This window comes from Sturnus vulgaris, chromosome 5, assembly GCF_052056855.1.
Source record: "Sturnus vulgaris isolate bStuVul1 chromosome 5, bStuVul1.hap1, whole genome shotgun sequence".
Classification (NCBI taxonomy): Eukaryota; Metazoa; Chordata; class Aves; order Passeriformes; family Sturnidae; genus Sturnus; species Sturnus vulgaris.
Genome location: NC_142247.1, coordinates 30,964,830 through 30,989,032, shown reverse-complemented (window position 1 = coordinate 30,989,032; position 24,203 = coordinate 30,964,830). Strand labels below are relative to the sequence as shown.

General features: G+C 44.9%; 3 protein-coding genes across 4 annotated transcripts; 1 reads left to right on the top strand and 2 right to left on the bottom strand.

Annotated features, from left to right (window-relative positions):
* Window positions 1-525: 525 nt before the first annotated feature.
* Window positions 526-10,933, bottom strand: CIMIP4 (ciliary microtubule inner protein 4). Its single transcript, XM_088165343.1, has 4 exons — window positions 10,243-10,933; window positions 8,562-8,709; window positions 7,222-7,332; window positions 526-7,011 (listed from the first exon to the last, which is right to left on the bottom strand). The coding sequence occupies exons 1-4, from the start codon at window positions 10,396-10,398 to the stop codon at window positions 6,923-6,925; spliced, it is 504 nt and encodes a 167-aa protein (XP_088021469.1). The 5' UTR covers window positions 10,399-10,933; the 3' UTR covers window positions 526-6,922.
* A 138-nt stretch (window positions 10,934-11,071) lies between these two features.
* On the bottom strand, window positions 11,072-19,835 carry LOC106858524 (thiosulfate sulfurtransferase). Its single transcript, XM_014885252.2, has 2 exons — window positions 19,151-19,835; window positions 11,072-11,553 (listed from the first exon to the last, which is right to left on the bottom strand). The coding sequence occupies exons 1-2, from the start codon at window positions 19,734-19,736 to the stop codon at window positions 11,255-11,257; spliced, it is 885 nt and encodes a 294-aa protein (XP_014740738.1). The 5' UTR covers window positions 19,737-19,835; the 3' UTR covers window positions 11,072-11,254.
* MPST (mercaptopyruvate sulfurtransferase) lies at window positions 18,793-22,629 on the top strand. Of its 2 annotated transcripts, XM_014885251.2 has the most exons (3): window positions 18,793-19,016; window positions 20,373-21,025; window positions 21,640-22,629. In XM_014885251.2, exons 1-3 carry the CDS (start codon window positions 18,793-18,795, stop codon window positions 21,936-21,938), a joined length of 1,176 nt encoding a protein of 391 aa, XP_014740737.1. In that variant the 3' UTR covers window positions 21,939-22,629. The 2 variants fall into 2 exon arrangements, with proteins under 2 accessions (XP_014740737.1, XP_088021460.1); XM_088165334.1 differs by lacking the exon at window positions 18,793-19,016.
* Window positions 22,630-24,203: the final 1,574 nt, after the last annotated feature.

Here is a 24,203-nt window from a genome sequence, read left to right as displayed (position 1 = left end):
CATAACAGATGTTGTACACATGTAAAATGCCAAGCCTGCTGCTATGAAGTCAAAAGCTTTGCTTGCTGAGAAGGTGAGCTGGGAGCTGAGGGTGACAGCAAAGCATTGCTCAATGGCAACAGTGCAATTCCACAGTAACAAGAAATGCAGAACAGCGAGAGTGACCAGAAACAACCATCAATCCAGACCCCTTAGGAAGTCCCTATCCAGTAGCCAGATGTAAGGACAAGCTAGGAAGTCAATCCCAAGGATCGCAATCAGCAATGTGCATCACTGGGCACAGATATGGCTGTGCCATAGCTCAGGTAAGGGCCTGAATTTACAAGCACCTTCTGAGTGAAGGTGGGGAGGCCATCAGCCAGAATGATTCCAGTTTAGACAGCCTTGAGCATGGGCAGCCAAACCCCTTTTGGGGGAAGGCACAAAAAGGTTATGCTCAGGGCCCAGACACCCACCAACCTGAAATAGTTATTGTGAGTGCATCTTCCTTTGAGGAAAGAAAGAGAGTAAAGCAGAAGTGTTTGATATTAGAGAATTTATTTGTGTCACTTAATGAATTATAGGAGTATGCCAGCATAATGTAATATTGATTTAGAAACAGAATAAAACATATGCGGGGAAGGTTTCAGAAACCACATATAAGGCTGTGCAGCAGCATCCTATTGAGATAGTCATGCTTTTTTCCTTTTGATTAACAGCAACAAAGAAACAGTTCTGAACAAAGAAACGGATCTGAAGGTCCCACAAAGGTCTAAAACACCCTGACTGCCAGAACTTCACAATACCCAGGGTGTGTCACATCCATGCATATGATCAAGAAAACCACAACTTCAAATTTTACCTGATAGTGGAGGCAGAGATAAAATATCTACTTGTTTCAGAATGATAAAGGTAAACCACTAAGTCTTTTCTCTAGTCTTGAGTATTTAAATCATTATCAGAGTATAGTATTGAATATCTAATCCTAAAATTCCTTACTAGCCATAGGGAAAGAGCAGGCTTGCAATGGGGGGACAAAACATTTTCACCTGTTTATCTCCTGTGTCACCTTCCAAACACCTATGGAAATTGTAAGGAATTACTGCAGATGCAGTCCCTGGATGGAAGTCTGAGGATAGAAAACTGCTTATTTTCTTCTTCATTTGGAAATAGGTTTTAATAAAAGGCAGTGGAAACCTTGTTGGCTGAATTCCTCCCAGTTTGCCTGAACACAGTTTCCCTCTCATGAAAACACATATTCCCTTTCCTCCTCATCCTTTAGAAATGACATACTTTCTTCTCCTTGAAGCAAAGTCTGACTTTGAAAGTGGAATGTAAACAAAGAAGAGCTTCATTGGTCCCAGCCAGTGTGTGGCTGATCAGAAATAGCTCCAAATTGTCCATAATGCCTCTAATTTATATCATGTCTTGAAAGACAGAAGGTGACCAGAACACCCTCTTTGGGAAAATATCCTAGGTTGCAGAGCAGTCAGGGAAGCTGATACAAATTAAATTGACTCCTGGGTCTCATGATAATTATCTGGTTCTTAGGAGTGAGGGTCAGGTCTTTTTAATTTGTACCTTTGTAAGTCATATGAAGGAAAGATGAGTTTGTTTGCAGCTTTTTGGAAATTGTTGTCTTCTCCTTTTGTCTAGTTCCACACTCATTGCTTGTAAGAAACAAGGGCCCTTTATTTTAGAAACCTGACTGCAAAATATCCCTGAAAGCTCGTGAGCTTCATAAACGCTGATGCTAGCAGTCACATTGCCTGAGTTATTAGTGCCAAATAAATCAGGGCCAAGATGTAGTATCACACACACTGCCTTGCAACTGCTTGCACTGTTTTGTTGTCAGCACTCCCCCTGCCATGTTTTCGCCTGTGCCAACCAGTGTTCTCCAAGATAACAACCTGGCACCATTTGGGAGATGGAACAGAGTAGCAACAATTCCTACTGGGCAACACGGACACAACTGCACCGTGTGAGGATGTATCCAGTGTCCTTCTGCAGCATTCCAGCAGGCTTTGCACACAAGCTGTGCAAAGCACATCCTTTTTTACTTGGAGTACAGCTGTAACACAGTGTGTTGTGCCCTTTGAGCTGAATAAAAGAGACACAGAACTTTATCTGTGTTTTAAACTGCAGAGGCTCTGTGGGAGACCAAGGAGACCAGTAAGTCTGCAGATGCAGCCAGTCTGTGCCCAGAGAGCCACAGAATGGCCCCTGCCCCCGTTTTACTTATAGGAAAAAACCATGGATTTTTCTCAAAAGCTGAATTGTGCTTTCATATCTTGGAACTGGGACACTTGTAGCTGGCAGTAAACCCTTGACCTCTTCCTGTGTCACAGAAAAGTCCGAGGCTTGCAACTTCTGAGGAAGGTACAAGAGATGTGGCCAGAGGTTCCTTCTGGCTTCCTGGAAGACAGTGTACCCCATTAGGCCATCTCCTGTCTGTATGCAGATGGCACCTTAGAGAGCTGTTAGTAGCAGCCAAGTCCTGTGATTTTTTCATCTAGCAGTGGCAAGGAATACAATGCAAAGGTCTTTAGAACCCTAAAGAAAGCTGTTGGAAAAGGAAAATAGCCAGTCTTGGGATTCAGAAGAGCTGGAGTTGCAGGGGTGTTAGATAACGAAACCAAAAATTCAAAATATAACACCATTATTATCCCATTTTCTTTCCAAAAATGATACCTCTCCTCTCTAGAGGAGTTAAGCTTCTAGTTTAACATGGTGAAAGATCTCAAATAACTCCACCTCTTTCTTAGTTATATTAATGTATTTGGTAAAAGGGACAGGCCATAATTCCTAGGCACCTGCATTTAGATAGTCTTGTTTTGCACTCCCCTGATAGGTGTGATTGGCAGGGGAAGAAGTCAGATTTAGCTAGAGCTTCTTTCTAAAAATAGTTAATCAATTTCAGTTCAAGGCTCTCGGGTTATAGGAAAAGATGATTTCACTTGGGCACATAATGAGCTTGGATAATCAGTTTTCCTGCTCACAAGCAATGAATCCAAGGGTTTGAAAGAAAAGGAATGTTATTAAGAGGGATAAAACGGCAACTCAGCATAAAATTGGTAGGCCTGTTCACTGAAATCAGCAACAGAATCTTCTTGTATATTTTTCAGTGTAGCCCTCACCCCTGTTTTGGCCAAACCTGAGAGAGCCTATTCCCCATCTGTAAGGAGTTGTTGCTCTCAAACCTCTTTTACTGTTTCCAAGTGCAGTGATCCCACCACTGACACTGGGTCGCTGCTCTTCCAGCTTCAATCCATGAACCTTGGCTCTGTCAGAGAGGAGTCTGTGGCAAGGAAAACACAAAGTGAACCGTAATGAACACACCATTTGAGTTTTGGTTTTGTTTTATACCTTTCTTGCTTGTTGGCTCATTTGCTCTACCACTATCAAGTGGAGCACCACAGGTAATTCCTAACCCTCAAATCACTGTTCTCTCCTGATGAATAAGAGTTTTCAATACCTTCAAATGTAAGACACAATTGTATTTTAAACTCAGTGCCTGAGAGTGAAATCCACTGAAGTAAATTCACCTGCTCCCTTTTTGTTGTGATCTCTTGTCACTTCAAGCAGTGCTGGATTTCTCTTTTATCCCATTATAGGCAGGATCAGCAGTAAGTACTAACTCTTTTAGGAATACTGGGCTTACCTCAGGATAGATGTAGCTCTGAATTTAGGTTTTACTTCCGTGCAAGCTTTACAGTATAAAGGATTGAATCGAATGAGTTGGCTGAAGACTCTAATAAGAGTCTTTGCAGTGTCTGTCTTCTGTTCTTACAGTTGTTACCATCTCTTCATATGAGCCATTCAAAGTCGTTCACAGTGGAGGCAGATTGGAGTGATTCAATTCACTTTGGAATCATTCAGGACAGCATGAGATAGGCAGAGGTCAGAGGGTTAAATGAAAAGGAAAATGAAATATTGTTTGGAGAATAGGAAATACTTATTAAAAGTGATATCCTGAAAAATGACCTGTGCTTCAACTACACTGATGCATAAACCTGAACTAGGAAGTAGCTATTACTGCTACAAAAATTTGTGAGGAGAGTGCTGCAGAAGCTGGGGTGAAACTGGTTTCTTCTACTTCAAATGCTTATAGCCTGATAATATTTCAAGTGCACTGACTGTTTAGAGGTGACATAAACAGTTCTTAAATAGCAATTTCAGTGAACGGTTTAGCTAACCAGAGAAGAACACACTTTCTTCCAATTTCTGACTTGTCAGATAAAAACGCTGGCTCAGAGCTGCCACCCAATGATCAGACTCTGTAAAATCACTTAAATACGGGCTACCTATGTTGCGAAGCACTATGTTCTATGAGACAATAGAGTTGAGGCTAATTAATTTCTTGCTGCATAAAAAAGGCAGTGAAAGGCCATTTCCACCTCCACTCTTCTTCTACTCCTCTTTCCCAACATCTGCAAATCCCATCATTCACTGCCTTGTCTGCAACAATTGCTTTGCTTAGAAATTTTAATTGGCTAACCTGTTAAATTTGTTTTGTTTTGTTTTATTTTTCCTTCTGTATTGATTTTCTGCTGGTTTATCAATTTGACTCAGTTCAGAGTGTGGGCAGTGAAGTGCCAACACTAGCACAAAACAAGCAAGAAGGAATGAACTATTGAGAGACAAAGAATGGATAGAAGAGAGATTTCAGCTGCAGTGAGCAAGAGCACTTATTTCAGCTCTGTTCTTGTCTAACTGCATATGACACAGTACCTGGAGATTCCAAGGCTGGCTTTCCATATATGTGTTTGGATATCCAAAGCACTCTACAACAAAAAGTGCCACACATGAAAATGCTCCTTGCCAAGGTTGTGGCTAAATTAGTCTGCTCATCACTCAAAGACTTCAGGTATTGATTGACCCAGTGGCTGTGCTGCCTCACTGAAAGCTATAATCTCAGTTATCTCTGCAGCCTTCATGTGTCACCTGTCTGAAAGTGTTTGTTCCTGGCTGAGCTGTACCATTTGGCAAAGCAAAGAAGATGAAGGGGGATTGACATAGGTATGTTTATTTGTCATCAAACAGCTGTCACCCTTTGAGTGCATTATACAACACCAAGTATTTTATACTATTTAAGTGCTTATAAAATATTTTCATTTGTAGAAGGTGTACATAGTGACTTCATTTCCCTGCAAGAGGCAAACACCCCATTTTGTGCCCAATCGTGCACCAACAGGACCTTTCAGTCTATTTCTCTTCTGATCTACTCTCTTAATGAGCCCCTCATGAATAGCAAAGGAGCATTTGCTTCCAGCTGAACCATAATCCTGCAGTGTGCCTGCTTGCCCTAGTGTCTATTTCTAATGGCTAATAGGTATTTTTAATGTCTAGTAGAAACATATTTGTACATCTAGGTCTGAATTCATCCCACATTATGTGTTCTATTATCTGACTGTGCCCTGAACTGCCTGCTTCCAGTATGCCAAACAACATCACTAGATTTCTGTTCAGCTCCATGTTTTCTGGATTAGGACCTGCTGTGATCTCAGAAGACAGGGCTCATTATGTACCTGGAGTTATGTTGGCCATCAGTGCTGGATGCAACACAGAGAAGCGGCTGCTCCTACAGAGCCGTGCTGTTCAGGGGAGGTGAGAGTGGTGTGTGCTCAGACAGCAGTCACTCAGTACTCATGTACAAAGCAAACCCACAGGGAGGTTTCTACAAGCTGCAATTTGGCTGGTCTCCTTAATTTGAAAGACTTGGACATCTGCCTGGAAATATCTGGTTAATTATTGGTGGTGGAAAATGATTATCACTTGATTATCATATTAGTTACATTTTAGCCTCCCTCACTGCTTTAACAAAGTTAGCATACTGTTATTTAATCACCAGCCAATGGTGAAGTAACAATCCTAGCTCTGTCCCCAAACAGTTCATATTATTGAAAAAAGCATAAATGTTCTAAAATGGTGAGAGCTTAGGACCAGACGGGGAAGAACAGGGCATTTCTATTCCCAGAAATGTACTTTGTGATTGCTGTACCAAATTGCTACACTTTGGAGCTGGAAGGCAGAGTCCTGAAATAAAGACCATTAAATTTGTGAGAAAAACACATCAGGAAGCACTAAAGACCCTGCATATCCTGCATCATTCAAACCTTGGGTGGTCCTTACTTACTGCCCAGGTACATCCCCAAACTCCAAGTTGTACAGACTGGACGCTGGGTACGTGTGCTTCTCTCTGAGAGTCACTTAGCTCAGAGCTAGGGAAAGGGCTGGCAGGGGCAAGTGGGGCTTATGAGAGCTTCGGTAAGGGTACATGCAGGTTGTGGGGTTATTTGTGCACTGGAGGAGTCCTGAGGCTTCTTGTAGCTTTCCTGTTCTCTTTAGGTGGAATAAGCCGTTGTTTCCTTGGTTTTATTTTCACTGGCTTGGCCTGTAAATAGTGACCTTTCACAAACAGCCTGATGTCTCCTCAGGTGAATTTCTATTTGCTTTAGCACATTTCTGCTGCTGGGACAACGCTGATTGGTTCCCAGTGCATCCTCTGTACTCCCTGGAATGCTGGAGCAGCTGTCAAAGTGTCATGAATCTTCTGGCAAACATGAGTTTGCTCACGAACACAAACTTCTCCCACCACTGCCCTCTTGCACCACTCACAGGTTCTGCTCCACCTTACATGCTGAGCAGGTGAATTTCTGTGTGTGCTCCTCTCTACACCACATCCTTCTGCAGGGGTATGGGCCTCACACACTAATCCTTCCCACCATACCAGTGACCAACAAAGTGATGATTTTTTTTGCATATTCAGACTTATCTCACACTGCTCTCCCCAGAGATACTTTAATAGAGAGGGGAGAAAGCACCACGAACAAATCTGCCGTTGCCAGCTAGTAGGCAATGGGTTCAGGTTTCATAGGCAGGTTTATTAGATAGTGGAAGAAAAAGACTCATTGAATGCACTCCAATCTTCAACTTTCATCTTCTAGAGACTGCCTTTTTTACCCCCCCCATATTTCTCCTTCATTGCTTTCTGCACGTTAATATCCAGGAAATACTTCTCATACCATCTCCCTGTAAAGATAGGAAATCATAGCTCAGTTACAGTTTCCTTCCTAGTGCTATCGTACCCCAAGGATTATTCTAGCTGTAGAGCTTCTCTCTTGTTAAAATACCAATTTCTAGTCCCCTTTGTGGCTCTGCCCAAATCCATCCTTTGTCCTTGGCAGACAAAGCACCCATCTCAGTAATTCAACAATGTACTTTTCCTCACAGAAATCATACCGAGATCACTAATTCTTTTCCCATGCCAATGTTTGGGATCTATGGTTGCCTTCTGAAATATATCAGGGGTGTAAGAATCTCTCATCAAGCTTCGGCTCCTCAGTGGGCCACCTGCAAGGAACAGTAAATAAGGAATTGTATGAAGAAATCACCCTTCTCCAGTCCTGGAATTGAGCAGGGGTGCAACACCAGCAGTTGCAAGGGCTCAAGAAAAGGCAAGTGTTGACTGCAGCACCTTTGATCAGGTTTGAGACTGAACAGCAGCTTCATCATCATCACCCAGGAGGTGTGTTTGCCAGTTTAGCTGCTTTTCATCCTCAAATATGATACATACAGAGGGTGCTGCAAGGTATCACCTTTATTTGTATCCCAGTGCCCTTTCTTCAGTCAAGTGCCCACCTACCTCCTGTTGAATCTCCTCATCCATGTGAGTAGTTTCCTAGCAGCTACTAGCAGCACAACTCCACAAAACTCCCATCATCTTATCACTCCATGCCTTCTCGATCTCATTTTCTTCCACAAAACTTAACAAAGAGTTGCCAACTGTGACAACAGTTTTTATCTTTTTATCCCCTCTTTACTTCTAGCCACGAGGGGGCTTTATTTTAATCTCTAATCCTTTCCTCTTCACCTTCCTTTTAATCACACCTTTGTCTTGACAATAATGATTTTGAGCTCTCTGAGGAAAGATATCTTTCTTTTCTGTGTGACCACACAAACCCAGGACAATGCAGTCCTCAATATCCATCAAGGTCTTGTCATGGAAAGTAATCCATAAGGAAAAGGAATCTGCCTTATGCTGGTACATGAGAAACTAGAAACAGGGAAAATTATTTCAGAGTTTCTTGGATTAATGCTCAATTTCCAATATTTGTTTAGATGGAGAGATCCTGGGGAATCTTGGAAACAGAGGTTTGGGAAAGATATTTCAGAGCTCCACATGTCTAAAGGTCTGGAATAGAAATGATGTTGGCACTGGAACTGGAGGTAACTAGCAACTGGAGATGACAGGGAACATTGAATTGCAAATGGTGTCCATTTGGACAACTCTGGACAGGATGACATGGGTTATGATTCACGTTCACTTTTTATATTGTGGGAAGAAAATAAAACAGTGAAAGAAAAGAAAGAGATACAATACATAAAATGGGAGTGTCTAGATTCCAGTTCCTCAGGTACCATAGCCTGGAAGAGCAGTGACTTTGGATAGAAGGAATGTGAGGGGAAAGTGAGTATTACCTATGGTCAGATCTCTACCCACAGCACTGCGGCTGCCTGAGCCCTGGCAAAGCATAGATGGAACCAGATTTGAAGGTCAGGGATAGGCAGTGTCCCCTCACCTTGGAAGAGATTTATTCCCAAATTGTAACCCAGCTGTTGGTAATCTGAAAGAGACGCCCAGACCAAGGAGCTTTTTGTCATTTCAGTACAGTTGTTGGGTCCTTTTTGTCCTGTTCCTAATGCTGCATTGTCCTGAGCTTCACATTTCTGGAGATACAAACAACAGGGACACTCTGTTAATCCACATTCCCGAAGTGCAGCAATCTCCTGGCATTTCCACCCCTGCACAGCTCTTTGAACTATGACTAATCCCTGGGACCTGGGTCTGTCCTTGAGTCTCCCTTAGCGGCTTCTGCAGGCATTGCATTTGCATGGGACAACTAGAACGAGAAGTGCCCTTCCTGCAGAGGGAATGTCTGTGTAGTCCTCAGTCAAGTCCTGCTTGTTGGGTGTGCTCCTCATCCCAGGGATAGGTTGATAGGTTTAGCACATGCCAAGGCTGTGACAAGTTAAAACCAAAGCCCTGGCCCATATGGAATACAGTAATTGTGAGCCTGCTGGCACTAGCAGCAGGACAAATGGGATCTGGATCAGGTAGGAATGTACCTGCCTGTGTTTGGATTTGTCAGATTAGCTCAGGACACGACACAGGGCTTACCTTCTGCTCTTGAGGCAGTTGTGGGAATGAAGGTACCAGCCCAAGGGGTACGAAGCCTAGTGCTCCACCCGGGCTGACTTGAATCAGCAGCAGCTTGCATTTTACACTGAGACAGGTCTTTGCAGCACCAAGTCTTACATAGTATTCAGGGATCCTGAAGCTGAAGTTACTGTATCAGCCAGACTCCAGGAGTCAGTGCTGTATGCTCTGCAGAACCTCTCCCACAAAAAGAACAGTGCCACAAGACATGAGGAGAGGAAGCCAGTCCTGACTCACAGGGAATGATCTGCCTCTTTTTTTGATCACTCCTCTTTCTTTTTAAGGAAGAGCCATACACTTACACATGATCAAAGTGCAGGAAGCTGCTGCTAAATAAACTGCTGTCCTAACTCCCACCTCCTACTTAAAACAAAAACATGTCTGTTTGTTATTATTACTATATTCAGTAGGAAGAACTTTCCAGTCTGCTGATGTAGAAATTCCTCCTCTCCCATTTCTTCCAACAAAGCAGAATTTCTGTGTAATGAGGCAATGTGCTCATTTCCCAAATCCCTTTCATCAATAATTTCCCCAGCTCCTCCTGGACAAAATGACACCAAAGCCTGCAACTATTCCTACTTTCTAGTTTGTAACTGTATATGATGTTGTCACTGTTATAAAAACACTGCAACTGCATGTGATTGTTGTTTTTCATTTTATTTCTGACCCTGAAGGTCCAAAGTCAAAGCACTGCCCAGAGAGTCTCACATCTTGAGGCCAAGAAGGACTTTAAGGCCATTTTACCATCCTCCTGGATAACTGAAACGACGAAAGTATGTCTACTTATTGCTTTGCTAAACTAGTTCTGTGAGGACAACAGGCAACCAATCAGAAAAGATATATTTTGATCAAAACTAAAAAGGATTATACATGACCTTTCTTTCTGAACGAAATGTTTAGCATAGCCTAACAGTGACTTTCCTGACATGCAGCCATTGAGGAAAGAGGGAGATGGTCCTTCCTCTCTTTTTTTTTTATTTAAAAAATCCAAATACCTATGATTTACCAAGAGGCAAAGCCGCTTCCATAACTATGTCTCTCACCTGGTCCATGATCCCTGGTGTGGTGGCTGGTGGTTTGTACAAGCAGGCAGGTTCTACTGAAGTCCAGGTATGGAGGTGGGATGAAGGCTGCAGAGTAGACATGGTTGCTAGGGAACAATGCTCCATCCCTCTATGAGCTGTGGGCTCCAGCTCCATGGGAAACAGAATTCACATGGTGTACAAAAGGGCAATCCTCACTGATTGGAAAAACATGGAGCAGAGTAAAAGGCTCGTGTCTCATGAAATATCTGTGCCCAAAAGTTCTTATCACATATACAGGACTTCTTGGAGACTTTCCTAACACAGTCATGATAGTCAACAAGACTGTATTTCAGCAGAAATGGATCTTTTAGCATCTCCAAATGCTTCACATGAGCTCTCTGACCTCAGCCTTCTTGCTGGGACCTTGTTGCTGCCTACCTGGAACACCACTAGAAAGTAATAATCAGTGGGCCATACCAGTTGATACCATACATTTCTTTTTGATGTCCCTCACCTGGACCCCAGGGAAGCAACACACTTCCCTGTGGACTGGGTCCGGTTGTCAAATGGAAGGTACCTTCATCTTCCACATTCCAAATGGGAAGATGGTGGGCTGGCAAGAAGTCTTCCATAGAGTCAATGATAGAATCACATTTTGGCCCTCCCATGCCCAGTACCCAGTTTAGCACTGGACTTTGCATTCATTCTGCTCCTGATTTTCACCAGGCCACTGGAATTTCTGCAGGTCTTCAGGCACAGAGTGTAACTCTCCTTCATGCTGCAGAGCTGCTTTTCCCACCCAGTACAAGCAGGTCGCAGGTAACAGAAAATTATAAATACTCACAGATGCATCATGTAAGATTTTATTAATTGTCAAAAATCAAAAGTTCAATAGGAACCTAATGATAACTCTTTAAAAAATTTGGCAAAATCTAAACCGATTTTTTCTTTACTTCCACCTCCTCGCTTTTGCTTTACCCTGGGCTGGAGACAGCTGCTAGACCACGTTGCCCCAGACACAGCTCTCCCTCTAGGCCTTGCTGCGCTTCACCTCGGAGACCTTGTAGTGTGGTGGGGCCCGGTGGAACCACTCGGACCAGGAGCCATCGTACACGGCCACGTCGCGCTTGCCGCACAGGAAGGCTGCCAGGGCAATCTGACACGCCGTGACGCCCTTGCGGCACGTGGCCGTCAGCGGCTTCGAGAGATCCACCTTCTTCGCACGGAAGATTTCCTGGATCTCCTCAATACTCTTCTCATGGCCTGTTTCTGAGAGGAATGAGTGGAAGGGTATGTTCACAGCACCAGGGATGTGGCCAGATTCCAACCCTGCAAGAGTGAAACAGAAAAGGAAACATGAGCAAGGACACATTAACAGAGGTGATGAAAGACACCCACAAGAGACATTAGAGACATCACTGCAGATAGTCTCGCTCCCTCCAAAAGACTCATTTGTTCCACTTGATGATGAAGATGCAAAGTCGTATTGAACTAAAAAGAAGAGGACAAATATTATTCAGGTTTGCTGAAGTCAAATCTTCCAGAATATTTAGCAAACTATTTCCTCACTGAAAGCAATGAGATGTAGAAATCTGAATAAGTCCTAGACATGGCAGGAATCAAAGAATCTCCACAGAAAATGCCTTAACAAAGGTATTAAAGGCACCTGTGGTAAGAGGAATAAAGCAACGCATTTCCAACCTTCCCCAGGTATGCCAGCAGTGTGTAGTGACAAGAGTTTTCAGAAGCAGGCAATGTGGCCTGTATGTGGAATTTGTGAAAGTAGTTATCTGTTTGCAGTTTATTCCTGCATCACCTTAAAATCATATTTCAGAAAAATAAATAAGAAATCAAAAAGCAACCTTAAAGTCAGCCACATCACTGCTGAGGCAGCTATCCTGGGACAATGGGGTCAGAGAAGTCAGAATTTAAATTTTAAATTTTCACTTCTTATCTACTCCACAGATGAAATCAGCACAGGTGCTGTTTTTCTGGTGATGTATCTGACCACTTTAGGCAAGTTCAAAGGTGCATGTCAAAACAAGGTCTTCAGAGAGTATCAGATATAAGAATATGATGGACAAGGTTGGCATCACACCCTTGAAATTCAGACTCTGAAGGCTTAATAATGGAAGCTTTTCCAATCATTTTGAGAGGCTTTAGATCAAGCCTCATTGGAGTGAAAAACATTATGTATTACACTGAAAATGTGTTTCAGGGAATGGTTCCTTGCTAGGTTTGAACTTCTAATGAGACAAATCTGAAAAAATCACATGAACAGTAATCTGCTTCACTGGCAGCTTTCCACTTGTCCAAATCATTGGGATAACTGGTTTTGGGAGATGGGAGAGATTGGGGCACCTTCTTACAGTCAAATGATTAAACTATACCTAGACAGAGACTGACATCACACATAATGAACTGCAGTTTCATCACTATGCAGAGTGGTAACATGACATGGTGAGATATAAGGGGAAAATGGCTTTGGCACGGAATTGAAAGGAATTTTTGCTCTGCTGGACAAAGACAGAGCCTAAAGACAATCAAAGCTGCCCTGAGTCAGCTTCACAAGTTCTCTTCCTGTTCCAGATGGACCCTTTTTGTCTCTTGATTCATCCTCCCCAAATGCATTAAAAATACGGCACAGTTGTCTACGAGTCACCTCATGCATCCTTCAGAAATGTTTAGCATTACTGAGAGAAGTTGGGAGAAGAACTGCTGACTTCTGCAGGGACTAACATTTAAAAAGGAAAAGCAAAAATAAAAGAGGCAGCATTTTGGACTGATGCTTTCACCACATTTTTTCCAGGTCCAGAAGACAACAGTTCATCACTTCAGCACAGAGAACTGCAAAATTCACCCATCGATAAATATCTGTATGACAGAGAGGAAATAAAAAATGAAGCAAAAACTGAGAAAACCTTATATAGTTCTCAGACTGCAAAGCTGCTTACTGGAGCCTCTTACATGCCTGGGTGAGGCTACCACTTCCCCACAGAGTAAATGGGAAAGGATCCATTCAGCAAAGGACTTCTGCAAGGCTCTGCTGCAGTACTGGTGGTCATCCCAATACAGACAAGTCTGTGAGCCATCCTAGGGCACTGGGAAGCATACCAAGATCAGGAAGTCCTGGAGGAAAAACTAGAAGGGAACTCTTGCTCAAAGAAGCTTGCTGGGCCATCGATTCACTTCTTAGGTGTCCCAGGCACCATGATCATTATGGCTTCTCTAGATTGTTCACACAACTTAAAATAGGTTTGTACCCCTCTCTTATTGGAGACTGACAACTCACCACCCTTAAACAACTCTTCAGGTAGCAGCTGAGCAGATCTGGAAAAATCACTCATTTTAGAAAAGTTTTGCCTTTGATCTATAGGGAGACTTTCTTGCTTCAGAAATTCAAGTCCGTTAGAGTCAGAGACCAGTGCTTGCACTCTGCGAGTTAAAGATGGGGAATTCTGTAGAAACTGCATTTATTCACATATGTGGGTGTTCAGTTGAGAGAAAGAGCTGAAACTGCACAACCACAATCCCTTGGACTGCCTAAGAAGTGCTCTCAAGTGGCTAAGGAAGCTTTATAATCTCTCTCTGCTAGGTCAAGAGCAGAGAAACATAGGACTGGAAGGCAAGGCTGGATGCAGCTGGAATCTGAACAGGGGAGTGGATACATCTGCTTCTGTCCCATATGAAACAGAGGGTACTCCATGCCAGATTCATGCAGTCACCGTCAGAAACTCCAGGACAGAACCCTTGGACTACAGAGCCCGGGCCTCAGCTACCTCAGTAATAATTTTATAAGCTGCCTTTCAAAGAAGCATCCATCTCAGAGACAGTTTGGATTCTTGTCATGAAACTTCCCAATGAAGCACCTCCTGGCTCATGTGAGGAGGAATATTAATTTCCAGTGTTCAGATCATCACAGGCAGTCCATACACCATTTATCCCAGAGCTAACACTACGTTATGGCCAAAATAGTTTTTCTGCCCTTCTGCTATTGCTCCAACAAACTGATGACAAGCCCTCAGCACTCCCAACAACCTCATGTCCTTAGCCTAAACCCAGTAAGAGCCCATTAAATACACTTTTCTCTGTCTTGGCCACCCTAGAAACAGCTCTAGGTCCAGCAGGCTTTTGGATAAAGAAGCAGCATTTCCTACCATCACAGCTGGTAGATAGGAGTCGCCAAGGCTATTGTCAAGGTGAAATCACATGTGATGTTCCTGCACCAAACTAATTCATTCAAGTGTTACCCTCTTCTATTGCTCCCAAATGTGGATCATCAGCTTGTAGGAGAAACACAAGCAGTTCAGTGTTTTGGGCTACTAAGCATTCAGGTTTGCTCTCTGTAGTGTTATACTTCCTGTCACTAGTACATCTGCAGGTGGAACTTCACATAATACTCCCCATGTGATCATTTAGACCTTCCCATGGCTGTGCCAGCAGCACATTTCAGTAACAATTCCCTATTTTCAATGCCTCAATGATTCAGGAAAACACGAAACAAAATACAGAAGCTTAACGATGGACCATGCTGGCAACTTCCCACCCCACAGATCTTTCAGTACATGCTGCTCTTATCTCACTTATCTATTGACTGAAATTTTCAGTCAACTTCTTTAATCTAACAATACTTCTGCTATTTGCTCTCTCCTCATATTGAGCTAATAGATGCCCCTCTAATGTTATGCCCAAAGCATCAGTGAAGTCCAAATGGCCCAACTCTACCTCGTAGATGCTTCCAAAGGCTGGAAGAAAAGATCAGACATAACTTCCAGACATTCATGTTCCCATTTCTCTTATCTGGTCAACCAATTCTGCTGGCAAGGAAATAAAGCCCTTGGCTGCAGGGCAAGTCTACCAGCATATTTTACTCAATTTTGCCTTTATTTTCATTTAAAATAATTTTTTTTGATGAGTTTTTTGAAAGCCTCCCAGTCTATCCATGTTAAAAGAATAGCAGCTGCCTAAGTTGTGCTGTACCCTCTGTTCTAAATATGAAGTTCGCAATTGTTTCTGTGCCACAGAACCATGCTTTGAATAAATTTATCAAAATTTTGCCTCATGAAGTTGCAATGTCATATGATTGCTTTTTGACACATATTTGGGATCGAGATCATCTGCCTCACTGATTTGAGCATGGGGATCTCTTTTGGTTAGCCCTCTCCTTGCCCTGCAGAATTATCCTTAGGAGAGAAGAAAATACGGTAGCACAGACTCCGGGCTCATATAATGCTGTGACCACACACAAACAATCTTCTACCTGGAACCCCTACTAACTGCACAGCAACTTCGTTTATTCTTTCCCTCCTCGTTGTCTTTTGTAAAACCTGTTCCAGCAGTTTTTGTTATTTAATTCCTTTTGCCAAGTCTCACTCAGCTTGGTGTCTGGCAATCCTTCCTCACAATTTATAACCTATAATATGTTATCTTCTTCACTGCTTCATCCCCTTTTCCACATCTGTTAGATTCTCTGCTTACATATTGTTTTTATTGTTGGCTAGTTATCTAAGACCATAGCCCCGCCTCTCTAGCCTTCCCTTTGCGATGGAAGCTTCAGATGGAATTTCTTAATGTCAAAAAGATAAAAGATTTGCTCTGTCCCTATTTAACTCCCCGTGGCTTTGGAGTGTGCTGGCTACAGATAGTTCTTTTCCAAATGCCTCCTCTGTTGCCTCCTTGTTTATATCTCTCTTCCCTTCAAATGGTATGTCTTAGAAGGGACAATTACTGATCTCGTTTAACCTACCATGAACACATAGTAAGGAACACTTTAGACTTGGTCCTGGCCAGCTCCCTGAAAGTCATTGTAGGTCCCTGTGGGTTGAAATAGACTTTATCAAAGTTCCTCACTCTCCACGGCTGAGCCCCAAGTATTACTACCTGACAAAAGCAAAGCCAGTCCACTCCCAGCTGCAGAATCCTCTTGGAGAAGAGGGGAAAGAAAAATGTACACGTCATTCTCATTCCCACTGAACATTCAAGATGAGCAAAACCTTTATGTTTGGGGCAGGCAGGATGGAGAGCTGGGAAAACGGGCAAAATCTGAAGAGTTCTATATGCAGAAAGGAGACAAGGACTACTTCAGGGCTGAAAATGAGGAGAAAAATACCTGTAAGTTCATTAAATGATTTTGTGTTTACTCTCTTTTTTTTAGATGATAGAGTTCTTGCCAGGCAACTTTCTCTTCTTTTCTCAGATGTCTGAAAGAGAATTCAGAAATTCACAGCTTTTCTGCATGCATTTGGTTAACTATAATTCTCATTCATCAGTTTTCAGTGCCTGACAGTCAGCGAGGGTCAGCACTAGCAACCATCATGTAACTACTTTTATGATCAGCTCTGGACAGCTAGAAACACAGCACTGTGCAGGGACACCTCAAACTACTTGGTGCACAGCTCAGGGCTGCACATCCGTCAGGCTTATGCTCCATCCACACTTTGCATGAACTTCCAAGCTTTTCATCCAAAGCAATACCTGCACTTAAGACCTATGAGACCTGGCCTATACAGATATCCATTTTTCTCCACTCTGGCAACTTTAGTGAACCTCTCCCGACAAATAAAAATTAGTCCTGTATTATGGCTTATCTTAACCAGTACAGAGGTCTAAATCCCAGCAAGAACAAAAATAAAACAGGCACAATTAATTCTTTACCCCAAAGAACTGAAAGACTTAAGAGGCAAAAGAGTCAGCTGCAATTAGCCTCTTCTAGAGATGAAGTTCACAGAACAGGAGAGATTAATTGACTTAATTAGGAAGTCAAGAACTGAAGCAATAATTAAACTGAAATCACCTGAGAAGGCAAGTTCCTTAACCTGAAGACCATTAGTCTTCTCTAAATTGCATCCTCCCTGATTGGATGACCCCTGCAATTAATCAGCATTGATTTCAAATTGCTCTTTTAGGTGTAAGCACTGTCTTTTACCCACTGCTGGCTGGTGTGCTGCTACTGGCTAGCTTGGTTCAGAGAGCTGTCAAGCTCCTGTGGAATGAGCAGATGCAGCTGGAGTGCTTATCCTGCTGGATCTGCTGTGGGAAGCAAAACTAGACCACCACAAATAAGCTGTTCCATGCTGACTCATTTCAAAGGAAAAATCTGTTTTGAAGATGCTGTTGGGACTGCGGTATTTGTCATCTGGTGACAACTCTCACCTTGGGAAAGAATGCAAAATCTACCAGCTTCCAGCAAGGAGCATTTTAGCCATACCTTGAGGTTAAAATTCAGCCTTCACTTTGATGGGCTGTGGTAGGAGAAGAAATAAAATGAGTGATAAACCTAACTTTCCCTTTCCCCTGCCAGCGTCCTTCATCACTCCTATTACCTCTTCCACTTTCCACAATTTCTCTGTGTACAATGTCTTGGGGGGCTCCCTGTAGACACCTGGGCCACTCAGGTGTACAGAGTCATTTACAGCCAAATGCTTCCTGAAGTTTGGATGCAGGAATATACTTCAGAACATGTTGTTACACTAACTGGCTGTACAGCAGCACACACATATGTGGACAGCCAGGACAGAATGGCAACAACCTGTGGGGCAGTAGGACAGCACAGCCTGGGGATCACAGAAATCCACTAAACTGTGGGCTCTGCACAGACCCAACAGCTGCTGTTGAGCTCTTCTCTGCTTTCTTCTAGAAACTCTTTCTCTTCCAACCATTTCTATGATTCCCTCGTTGAGGAGCACATTCAGTGCAGGTAGCTCGGTGTGCAGCTGCAGTGCCAGCCGCAGGTTTGGCTCTGGGTAGTGAGAGCCCCAGCAAGAGGCCAGGAACTGGCACTGACCCTTTGCACAACAGAGGGCACAAGACCTGTGACACAGCCAGGTGACCGGATAATGAGACACAGCAGGAGCTGAGGACTCAGCAGGAAGAGCCAGGACTTCGTCACACACAGAGACCGTGAGAGCATAAAAGTTCAGTGTTTCCTTTGTACTTTTGAGGCTCCGCTAAGGAAAACTCAAGCTCGAGACGGTAAGAAAACCTGGTCTGAGTGTGTGTGTGGGGTGCGTAGGAAGTCAAGAGTGGCACCCATCAGTTCAAGATGCTGAGAAGGGGCTTTGGTCCCAGCAGTTAAAGTCTCTGGTGGTGGGAGCGTGATTGCCAGAGTGTCTCCTGAATGGTCAGTCAGGAAGGTTTCCTTTACACCCTTTCAGAGGGGAGGTTATTCTGGGATATACCAAGGCTTAAATTACACAGCAAGAGCCTCCTTTAATCAACTTCAATTTCATTCCAGGCACGCTGCTGTACCTGCTGTCCCCACTGCAAAGGACTTCTCTCACCCCCGCTGCTTGTGTGTCCAGTGTTTCACCGAGGTAACAAAATCAATTTTTGTTCCTGTAACTTGGGGCACCTAAAAGAGAGAGGCTGAAATCCCACACATTTGCTAAAGGCTTCAGATTTTTCTTACATAAGCAAAAGGACAAAGATCAGCTCAAGCAAATTCTCTGTTTGCTGGGAGTCAGAGCGATAAGGAGAATGTCCCTTGGGTTACTGTATTACCTAAAACCTTGGCTTTTGCTAGTGCACTCATTATGGTGAGAGGTGCCTGTATGAATACTGATATTTTGTATGTGTCTGCTGGTTTTAGATAGGACCCTGAACAAACCCCTGGGAGCTCTCACCTCCCATATTTGCATTTTGATAAACTTCTGCAGAGTGTGGGATGGGAGATCCTGGAACCAAATGACTGCAGCCCTTTTCTGCTATTTCCTCCTGCAGCTTTCTAGCCAACTGCAACCAAAGCATTCACTGATGGCACAGGGGTCTGAATGTGCAACTGTGGATCCCTTAAGGTAAACAACGAGTCGGGCTGAGGCATGCCTGTGCATTAGGAAAATCTCTTTGATGGCTGCCAGGAGCTGTTACTCCCAGTCTAGTATTGACATTCATCCCATTCTGGGGCAGGTGCCAGTCCCACCTCCATTACCTTGGTCCAGCTCTGTCCCCCGAAACCGGCCCTCGGGGCGGGAATCCACCACCTGGAACTTTAGGGACGACACGTTCTGTACCATCTCGTCAAAAGTCTTCACCAGGGCCCTGTTCAGCCTGGCCTTAAAGACAGCCGGGGTGGGCTGGGTGACCTCCGCCGTGACAGGGTGCCCCTCCTTCACCCAATTCTTGAAGCCACCATTCAGCACGGAGACCTCTTTGTGCCCAAAGGCTCGGAACATCCACCAGGCGCGGGGGGCATAGAAGGTGCCCACCTCGTCCCCGTCGTACACCACCACGTGGGTGTCATTGCTGACCCCCAGCCCGCCCACGTAGTCGGCGAACTGGGACTCGCTGGGCAGCATGAAGTCGTAGGGGGAGGACTTGTCCCGGCACTCCTCGATGTCGAAAAACGACGCGCCGGGGATGTGCCTCTCCTTGAACTCCTGCCGGGCATTTCGCTCCTTGGGGGGGTACCAGGAGGCGTCCAGCACCCGCAGGCCGGCGCCCACCCGCCCGGCCCGCACCGCCTCCGCCAGCCAGGAGGCCGTGACCAGCGCCCGGCTGAGGCCCTGCCGCGCCATCTCGGGGCACCGGTGGGGGCGCCGAGTTCGGGCCTCGCTCCCCTCACACACAGAGCCCGACACAGGCCGACACACGCGAAATGGCCGCGGGAGGCGCGGCCCGAGGGGCGGCCCGGAGGCGGCCGCACGGCCGGGACCGGCCCGCTGGGAGCGCTCCCGCCCTCCGGTGGCGGCCGTGGCTGGCGGGCACTGGGGCCCAGCACGGAGGTACGGGGCGAAGCGGCGGCAATCGCGGCCCCTCCGGGCCGGGGGGCCTCGCAGCGGGCGGGCGGCGGGGGCCCGGCTGCAGGTGTGCTCCGGGGCGGGCGGAGGCGTGGGGCTGTGCCTCACCGCCGAGCACTTGGTCCTGAGGGCTGCCCCGCTCCGCTCTGGCTGCTGTCAGTGCTGGCTGGGGTCCCTGGATGGGGCCGGAGGAGCGGCGAGGGGCCGGGCGCAGGGCAGGACTGCCGTGGCTGTCCCGCTCGGGGCGTTGCTTGGGATGAGCTCTGGGAAACTACTTTCAGGGCTGGAGCATTTCAAGCCCCTCATTATAGGCTTAGCCAGTACCTCAGTGCAGACACGGGGCCCAAAATGCATCTTTGTCTAGTTGCTTTTTGAAAGGCTGTTCTCTAATTTGTGACTCTCTACCTTCTGCAGTCAGGTGGACTCGGGCAGAATCCAGAAAACAGCTAATTTCAATCAGGACTCGGGAACGATGTCGCAACAACTCCTCTACCGAGCTCTGGTGTCTGCGAAATGGCTTTCAGAAGCCATCAAGTCCCAGCAAGCTAGCCTGGCCTTGAGAATCGTGGATGCATCCTGGTATTTGCCGAAGATGAAGCGTGATCCGAAGCGGGAGTTTGAGGAGCGCCACATCCCTGGTGCGGTTTTCTTCGACATTGACCAGTGCAGTGACCGAACCTCGCCTTACGATCACATGCTGCCCAAGGCTAGTGACTTTGCCGAGTATGTGGGGAAGCTGGGTGTGAGGAATGATTCCCATGTTGTGGTTTATGATGGCAGTGACCAAGGTCTCTTCTCAGCACCCCGGGTATGGTGGATGTTCAGGGTCTTTGGACACGAAGCTGTTTCCCTTCTGGATGGTGGCCTGAAGAACTGGCAGCGAGAAGGGAATGCACTTAGCTCTGGGAAGACCCAGGTAGCTCCATCTGAGTTCCATGCCTCCTTGGACAAGTCCCTGGTGAAAACATATGAGGATGTCTTAGATAACTTGGATTCCCATCGCTTCCAGCTAGTGGATGCCCGTGCTGCAGGACGGTTCCGGGGAGTAGAGCCAGAGCCCCGAGATGGTAATGTGCCTTCTGAGACAGTGGCATTATAAAGAGAGGCTTAATTTAAGGTGCCCACTACTTTGACTCCTGTAGAGGTAATGCTAGGAAATAATGGCTGTCTTTTATGGGATGGGACTTCAGGCAGTGTGTCCACCTGTCCTCCTTTCTTTTTGACTACCAAGTGCTACTCTTTGAAAATTCAGCAATGGGGAAGCCTTCTATCTTTTTTTCCTCATAAGGGACTGGGGTGAGGAATATAGCTTTCAATACACCCCAAAGATTCTCGTTGGTCTCTTTAAGTACTAGTGCTACTCTTCCTCTCAGAATGGCGTGTGGAGTTGCTTCATCGTTGTGGGTTACTGTGATGGGGAGAAAGATGTGGAGGGAGCTAGGGGAAAGAATGGAACTTGACAGGGTTGTGCCCATATGATAGCATGAAGGTTACACATAGAGCCATCCTTCCTGAGTAATCAGTAATCTTGTAAAGTGAAATGTAACAAAAGTAAATGTACTTGTTTTAACAAAATACACTAAGCAATAAATATTCCTCTCAGTGAAACAGAAGAAGCTTTGCAGTAGACTTGTCCCAGACTATAGAGGTTAATTCCTATCTGTATTGTTTTTTTCCCTAGGAATTGAGCCTGGTCATGTCCCTGGATCGACGAGCATCCCCTTCACTGATTTCCTCACAGAATCTGGCTTAGAGAAAACCCCTGAGCAGATCCGCACTCTGTTCCAGGAGAAGAAGGTTGACCTCTTAAAGCCAGTGGTAGCCACGTGTGGCTCTGGGGTCACTGCCTGCCACGTGGCTCTGGGGGCCTACCTCTGTGGCAAGCCAGATGTTGCAGTGTACGACGGGGCCTGGGTGGAATGGTACATGCGGGCACAGCCTGAAAATATTATTTCTGAGGGAAAGGGGAAAACATTGTAATAAGCTGCATTGTTTCCCAGCTGTGCACATAGCTTGCCTTGAAACAGGATTTGAAAAAAATGGGTTTAGCATTCATGGTTAAATATCTTGAGATGGAGGTGTTGGATAACAATTATGCGCACATGGTGCTTTGGCACTTTCTCCTTACCCTGCTGCTGCTTAGGAGGATGAAGATGACAGTAGTTCTGGGCAGCCAGCTCTAGGTGACCCTGCTCGAGCAGATAGGGTGGAACAGATACCCTCCCAAGGTCACTTCCAACCTCAGCCATTCTGTGATTCTGTGACCATTTCACCATACCAGATGGATGGCAGAGAGTGTTGCTGCCAGCATGGGGAATTAATTGAATTAAGCCAAGCTCCTGACTCAAAACATTCACTCATGTTCATTCATGAGATGGTCATACTTCTATAACTGTGCCTCATAATCCTGCTCTCTGCCTCTGTCCCACCCATGCACGTTATGGCCATTTTGAGTGCAAAACTTTGTGGAAAGAGGTGGCTGTTAAAGGAGCAAATATGGCATTCTGGTTGGCACTCAGGCTAGGCACTTGTATTTCTTCTTGTACTTGGACTCTAACTGCGATGTGTACTTAGCCAGCCTTGTAGCCTGATGGTCCAAAATCCCCCTTGAGAAAAAGATTTTGGGATTTAAAAAGTGTAAATAAACATGTTTCAAGGTCTTTCTGCTGAATGGAACTTACATGAGTGTTGCTTGGGTGAATCCTTTTCAGGAATTCTGTTTTTATGGAATCACTTTGTCCACAGTGAGATTCAAATGAGATATTTCCTTCTCTCTGTGAGTAGAACCACACCTCTTATCCCCAACAAGCTCTTTGACCCAGGAAAGACAATGGTATGCCTCTCTCGGGTCTTTGCACATCTTCCTACTTTTCGCCCTTGTCCATTGACTATATTGCCTTAAAGTCCACGGTTGTCACTTAGAGCTCTGTTCTTGAAATGCTGGATGCCAGCTTAAATAGTGGATAATGGACTGCATGGGTATTTTCATTCTTACCATGTAACCTTCCCCTAAAAACTTAGCAGAACTGAGGCCTACAAAGGAATATACTGCACTGGCATCTATTTTTCCCCAAGACCTTTTTCTTTTATGTCTAAAAGTTGAAAGCACACCAGGTGTTCTGGATAATGTTCAAAAATTTGTTCTCTCTAGGATTTTCTCCTCTACAAAAAAAGCCCAAAACTAAACAAAAAACCCCGCAGAAACCTCCCACAAAAAAAACCCCCAAAAACCCCAAAAAAACCCCAAACAAAACAAACCAGTACAAAAAACCTGCATGTCTTCTGGCCTATTGATAAATTAAAAGTTAGTGAGACAGTTTCTTCTCTTGGGCTTGCAGTAAGAGGTACCTGTGGACATCTAAGGATGATGGGGTTGTCCTTTCTAGGGAATGCAGTGCATGCTTATTGTCACAGGTTTGACTGTAAGGACAGGATTCTTCTCTATTGCTGAGTGTTTATTCTTTGCATTTCCTTTTACCTCTTTTGGATGCTTATGATTATGTGGCCAGATGAGTGCTCTGCCTGCTCTGTTTCTCCAGGAAAATTTAGTCATTAGGAAAATTGACATATTGTTTCAGACTTATTTGCAATAGATGCAGGGAGCTGGCTCTTGTGCATCCTTCCGGGATATTTTTTGGTGCATTTTAAGTACTGTGTTTCTTTTTTGCCTCTGACCCAGCAGTCTTTGGGGTCAACAGGAATCTCTCTGTTTCCTCTTGAGACTGAGATGCTTTTCTCTGTCCTGTGTGTGGCACAGCCCAGCCATCCACCTGAAGGTTGCAAATCAAGTGGAAATCTTCCCTCTCCCCTTGCTCTACTTTTCATGCCTGTGGCTGGATGATGACATCTAGCAGGGCCCTTCCCCCTCTCTAGTATTTATGCCAAACTTGGCAGAACTCAACTGCCCTTCTAAGGCTGAATTTTCTCCTACAAAATCTCAGTGATTCTTCCCAGCTTTTGGCAAATCTTTTCCTAAATGCTTAACTTTGCCTTGATTTCTCCACAGGGAAGAAACTGAGATCTTCTTTCCCACAGCAAGATACTTTGTTTTTCTGGGGTCTTCCCTCTTATGTCATGTATCAACAATCTATTCAAGAGTGTCTTCTGATGTTACCCCTCCTTGTAGTTGAGAGCTGGTTGTGCCAGCAAAGCCCTAAGAAGGTTAGGAAGACTGAGACAATGTTTTCAAAGCTTGGATACTGCAAAACCCTATTTTGAGCTATAACAGATTCTACTGGACATATG

Coding starts and splice junctions, on each gene's coding strand:
- MPST (XM_014885251.2), top strand. CDS start 18,793: ATGTGTCTGCTGGTTTTAGATAGGACCCTGAACAAACCCCTGGGAGCT. Junction 19,017..20,372: donor GCAACTGTGGATCCCTTAAG/GTAAACAACGAG, acceptor TACCTTCTGCAG/TCAGGTGGACTCGGGCAGAA. Junction 21,026..21,639: donor AGAGCCAGAGCCCCGAGATG/GTAATGTGCCTT, acceptor TTTTTTCCCTAG/GAATTGAGCCTGGTCATGTC.
- CIMIP4 (XM_088165343.1), bottom strand. CDS start 10,398: ATGGAGCTGGAGCCCACAGCTCATAGAGGGATGGAGCATTGTTCCCTA. Junction 8,710..10,242: donor CACCAGGGATCATGGACCAG/GTGAGAGACATA, acceptor TTGTATCTCCAG/AAATGTGAAGCTCAGGACAA. Junction 7,333..8,561: donor GGGAATAAATCTCTTCCAAG/GTGAGGGGACAC, acceptor TGTTCCTTGCAG/GTGGCCCACTGAGGAGCCGA.
- LOC106858524 (XM_014885252.2), bottom strand. CDS start 19,736: ATGGCGCGGCAGGGCCTCAGCCGGGCGCTGGTCACGGCCTCCTGGCTG. Junction 11,554..19,150: donor GGGGACAGAGCTGGACCAAG/GTAATGGAGGTG, acceptor TCACTCTTGCAG/GGTTGGAATCTGGCCACATC.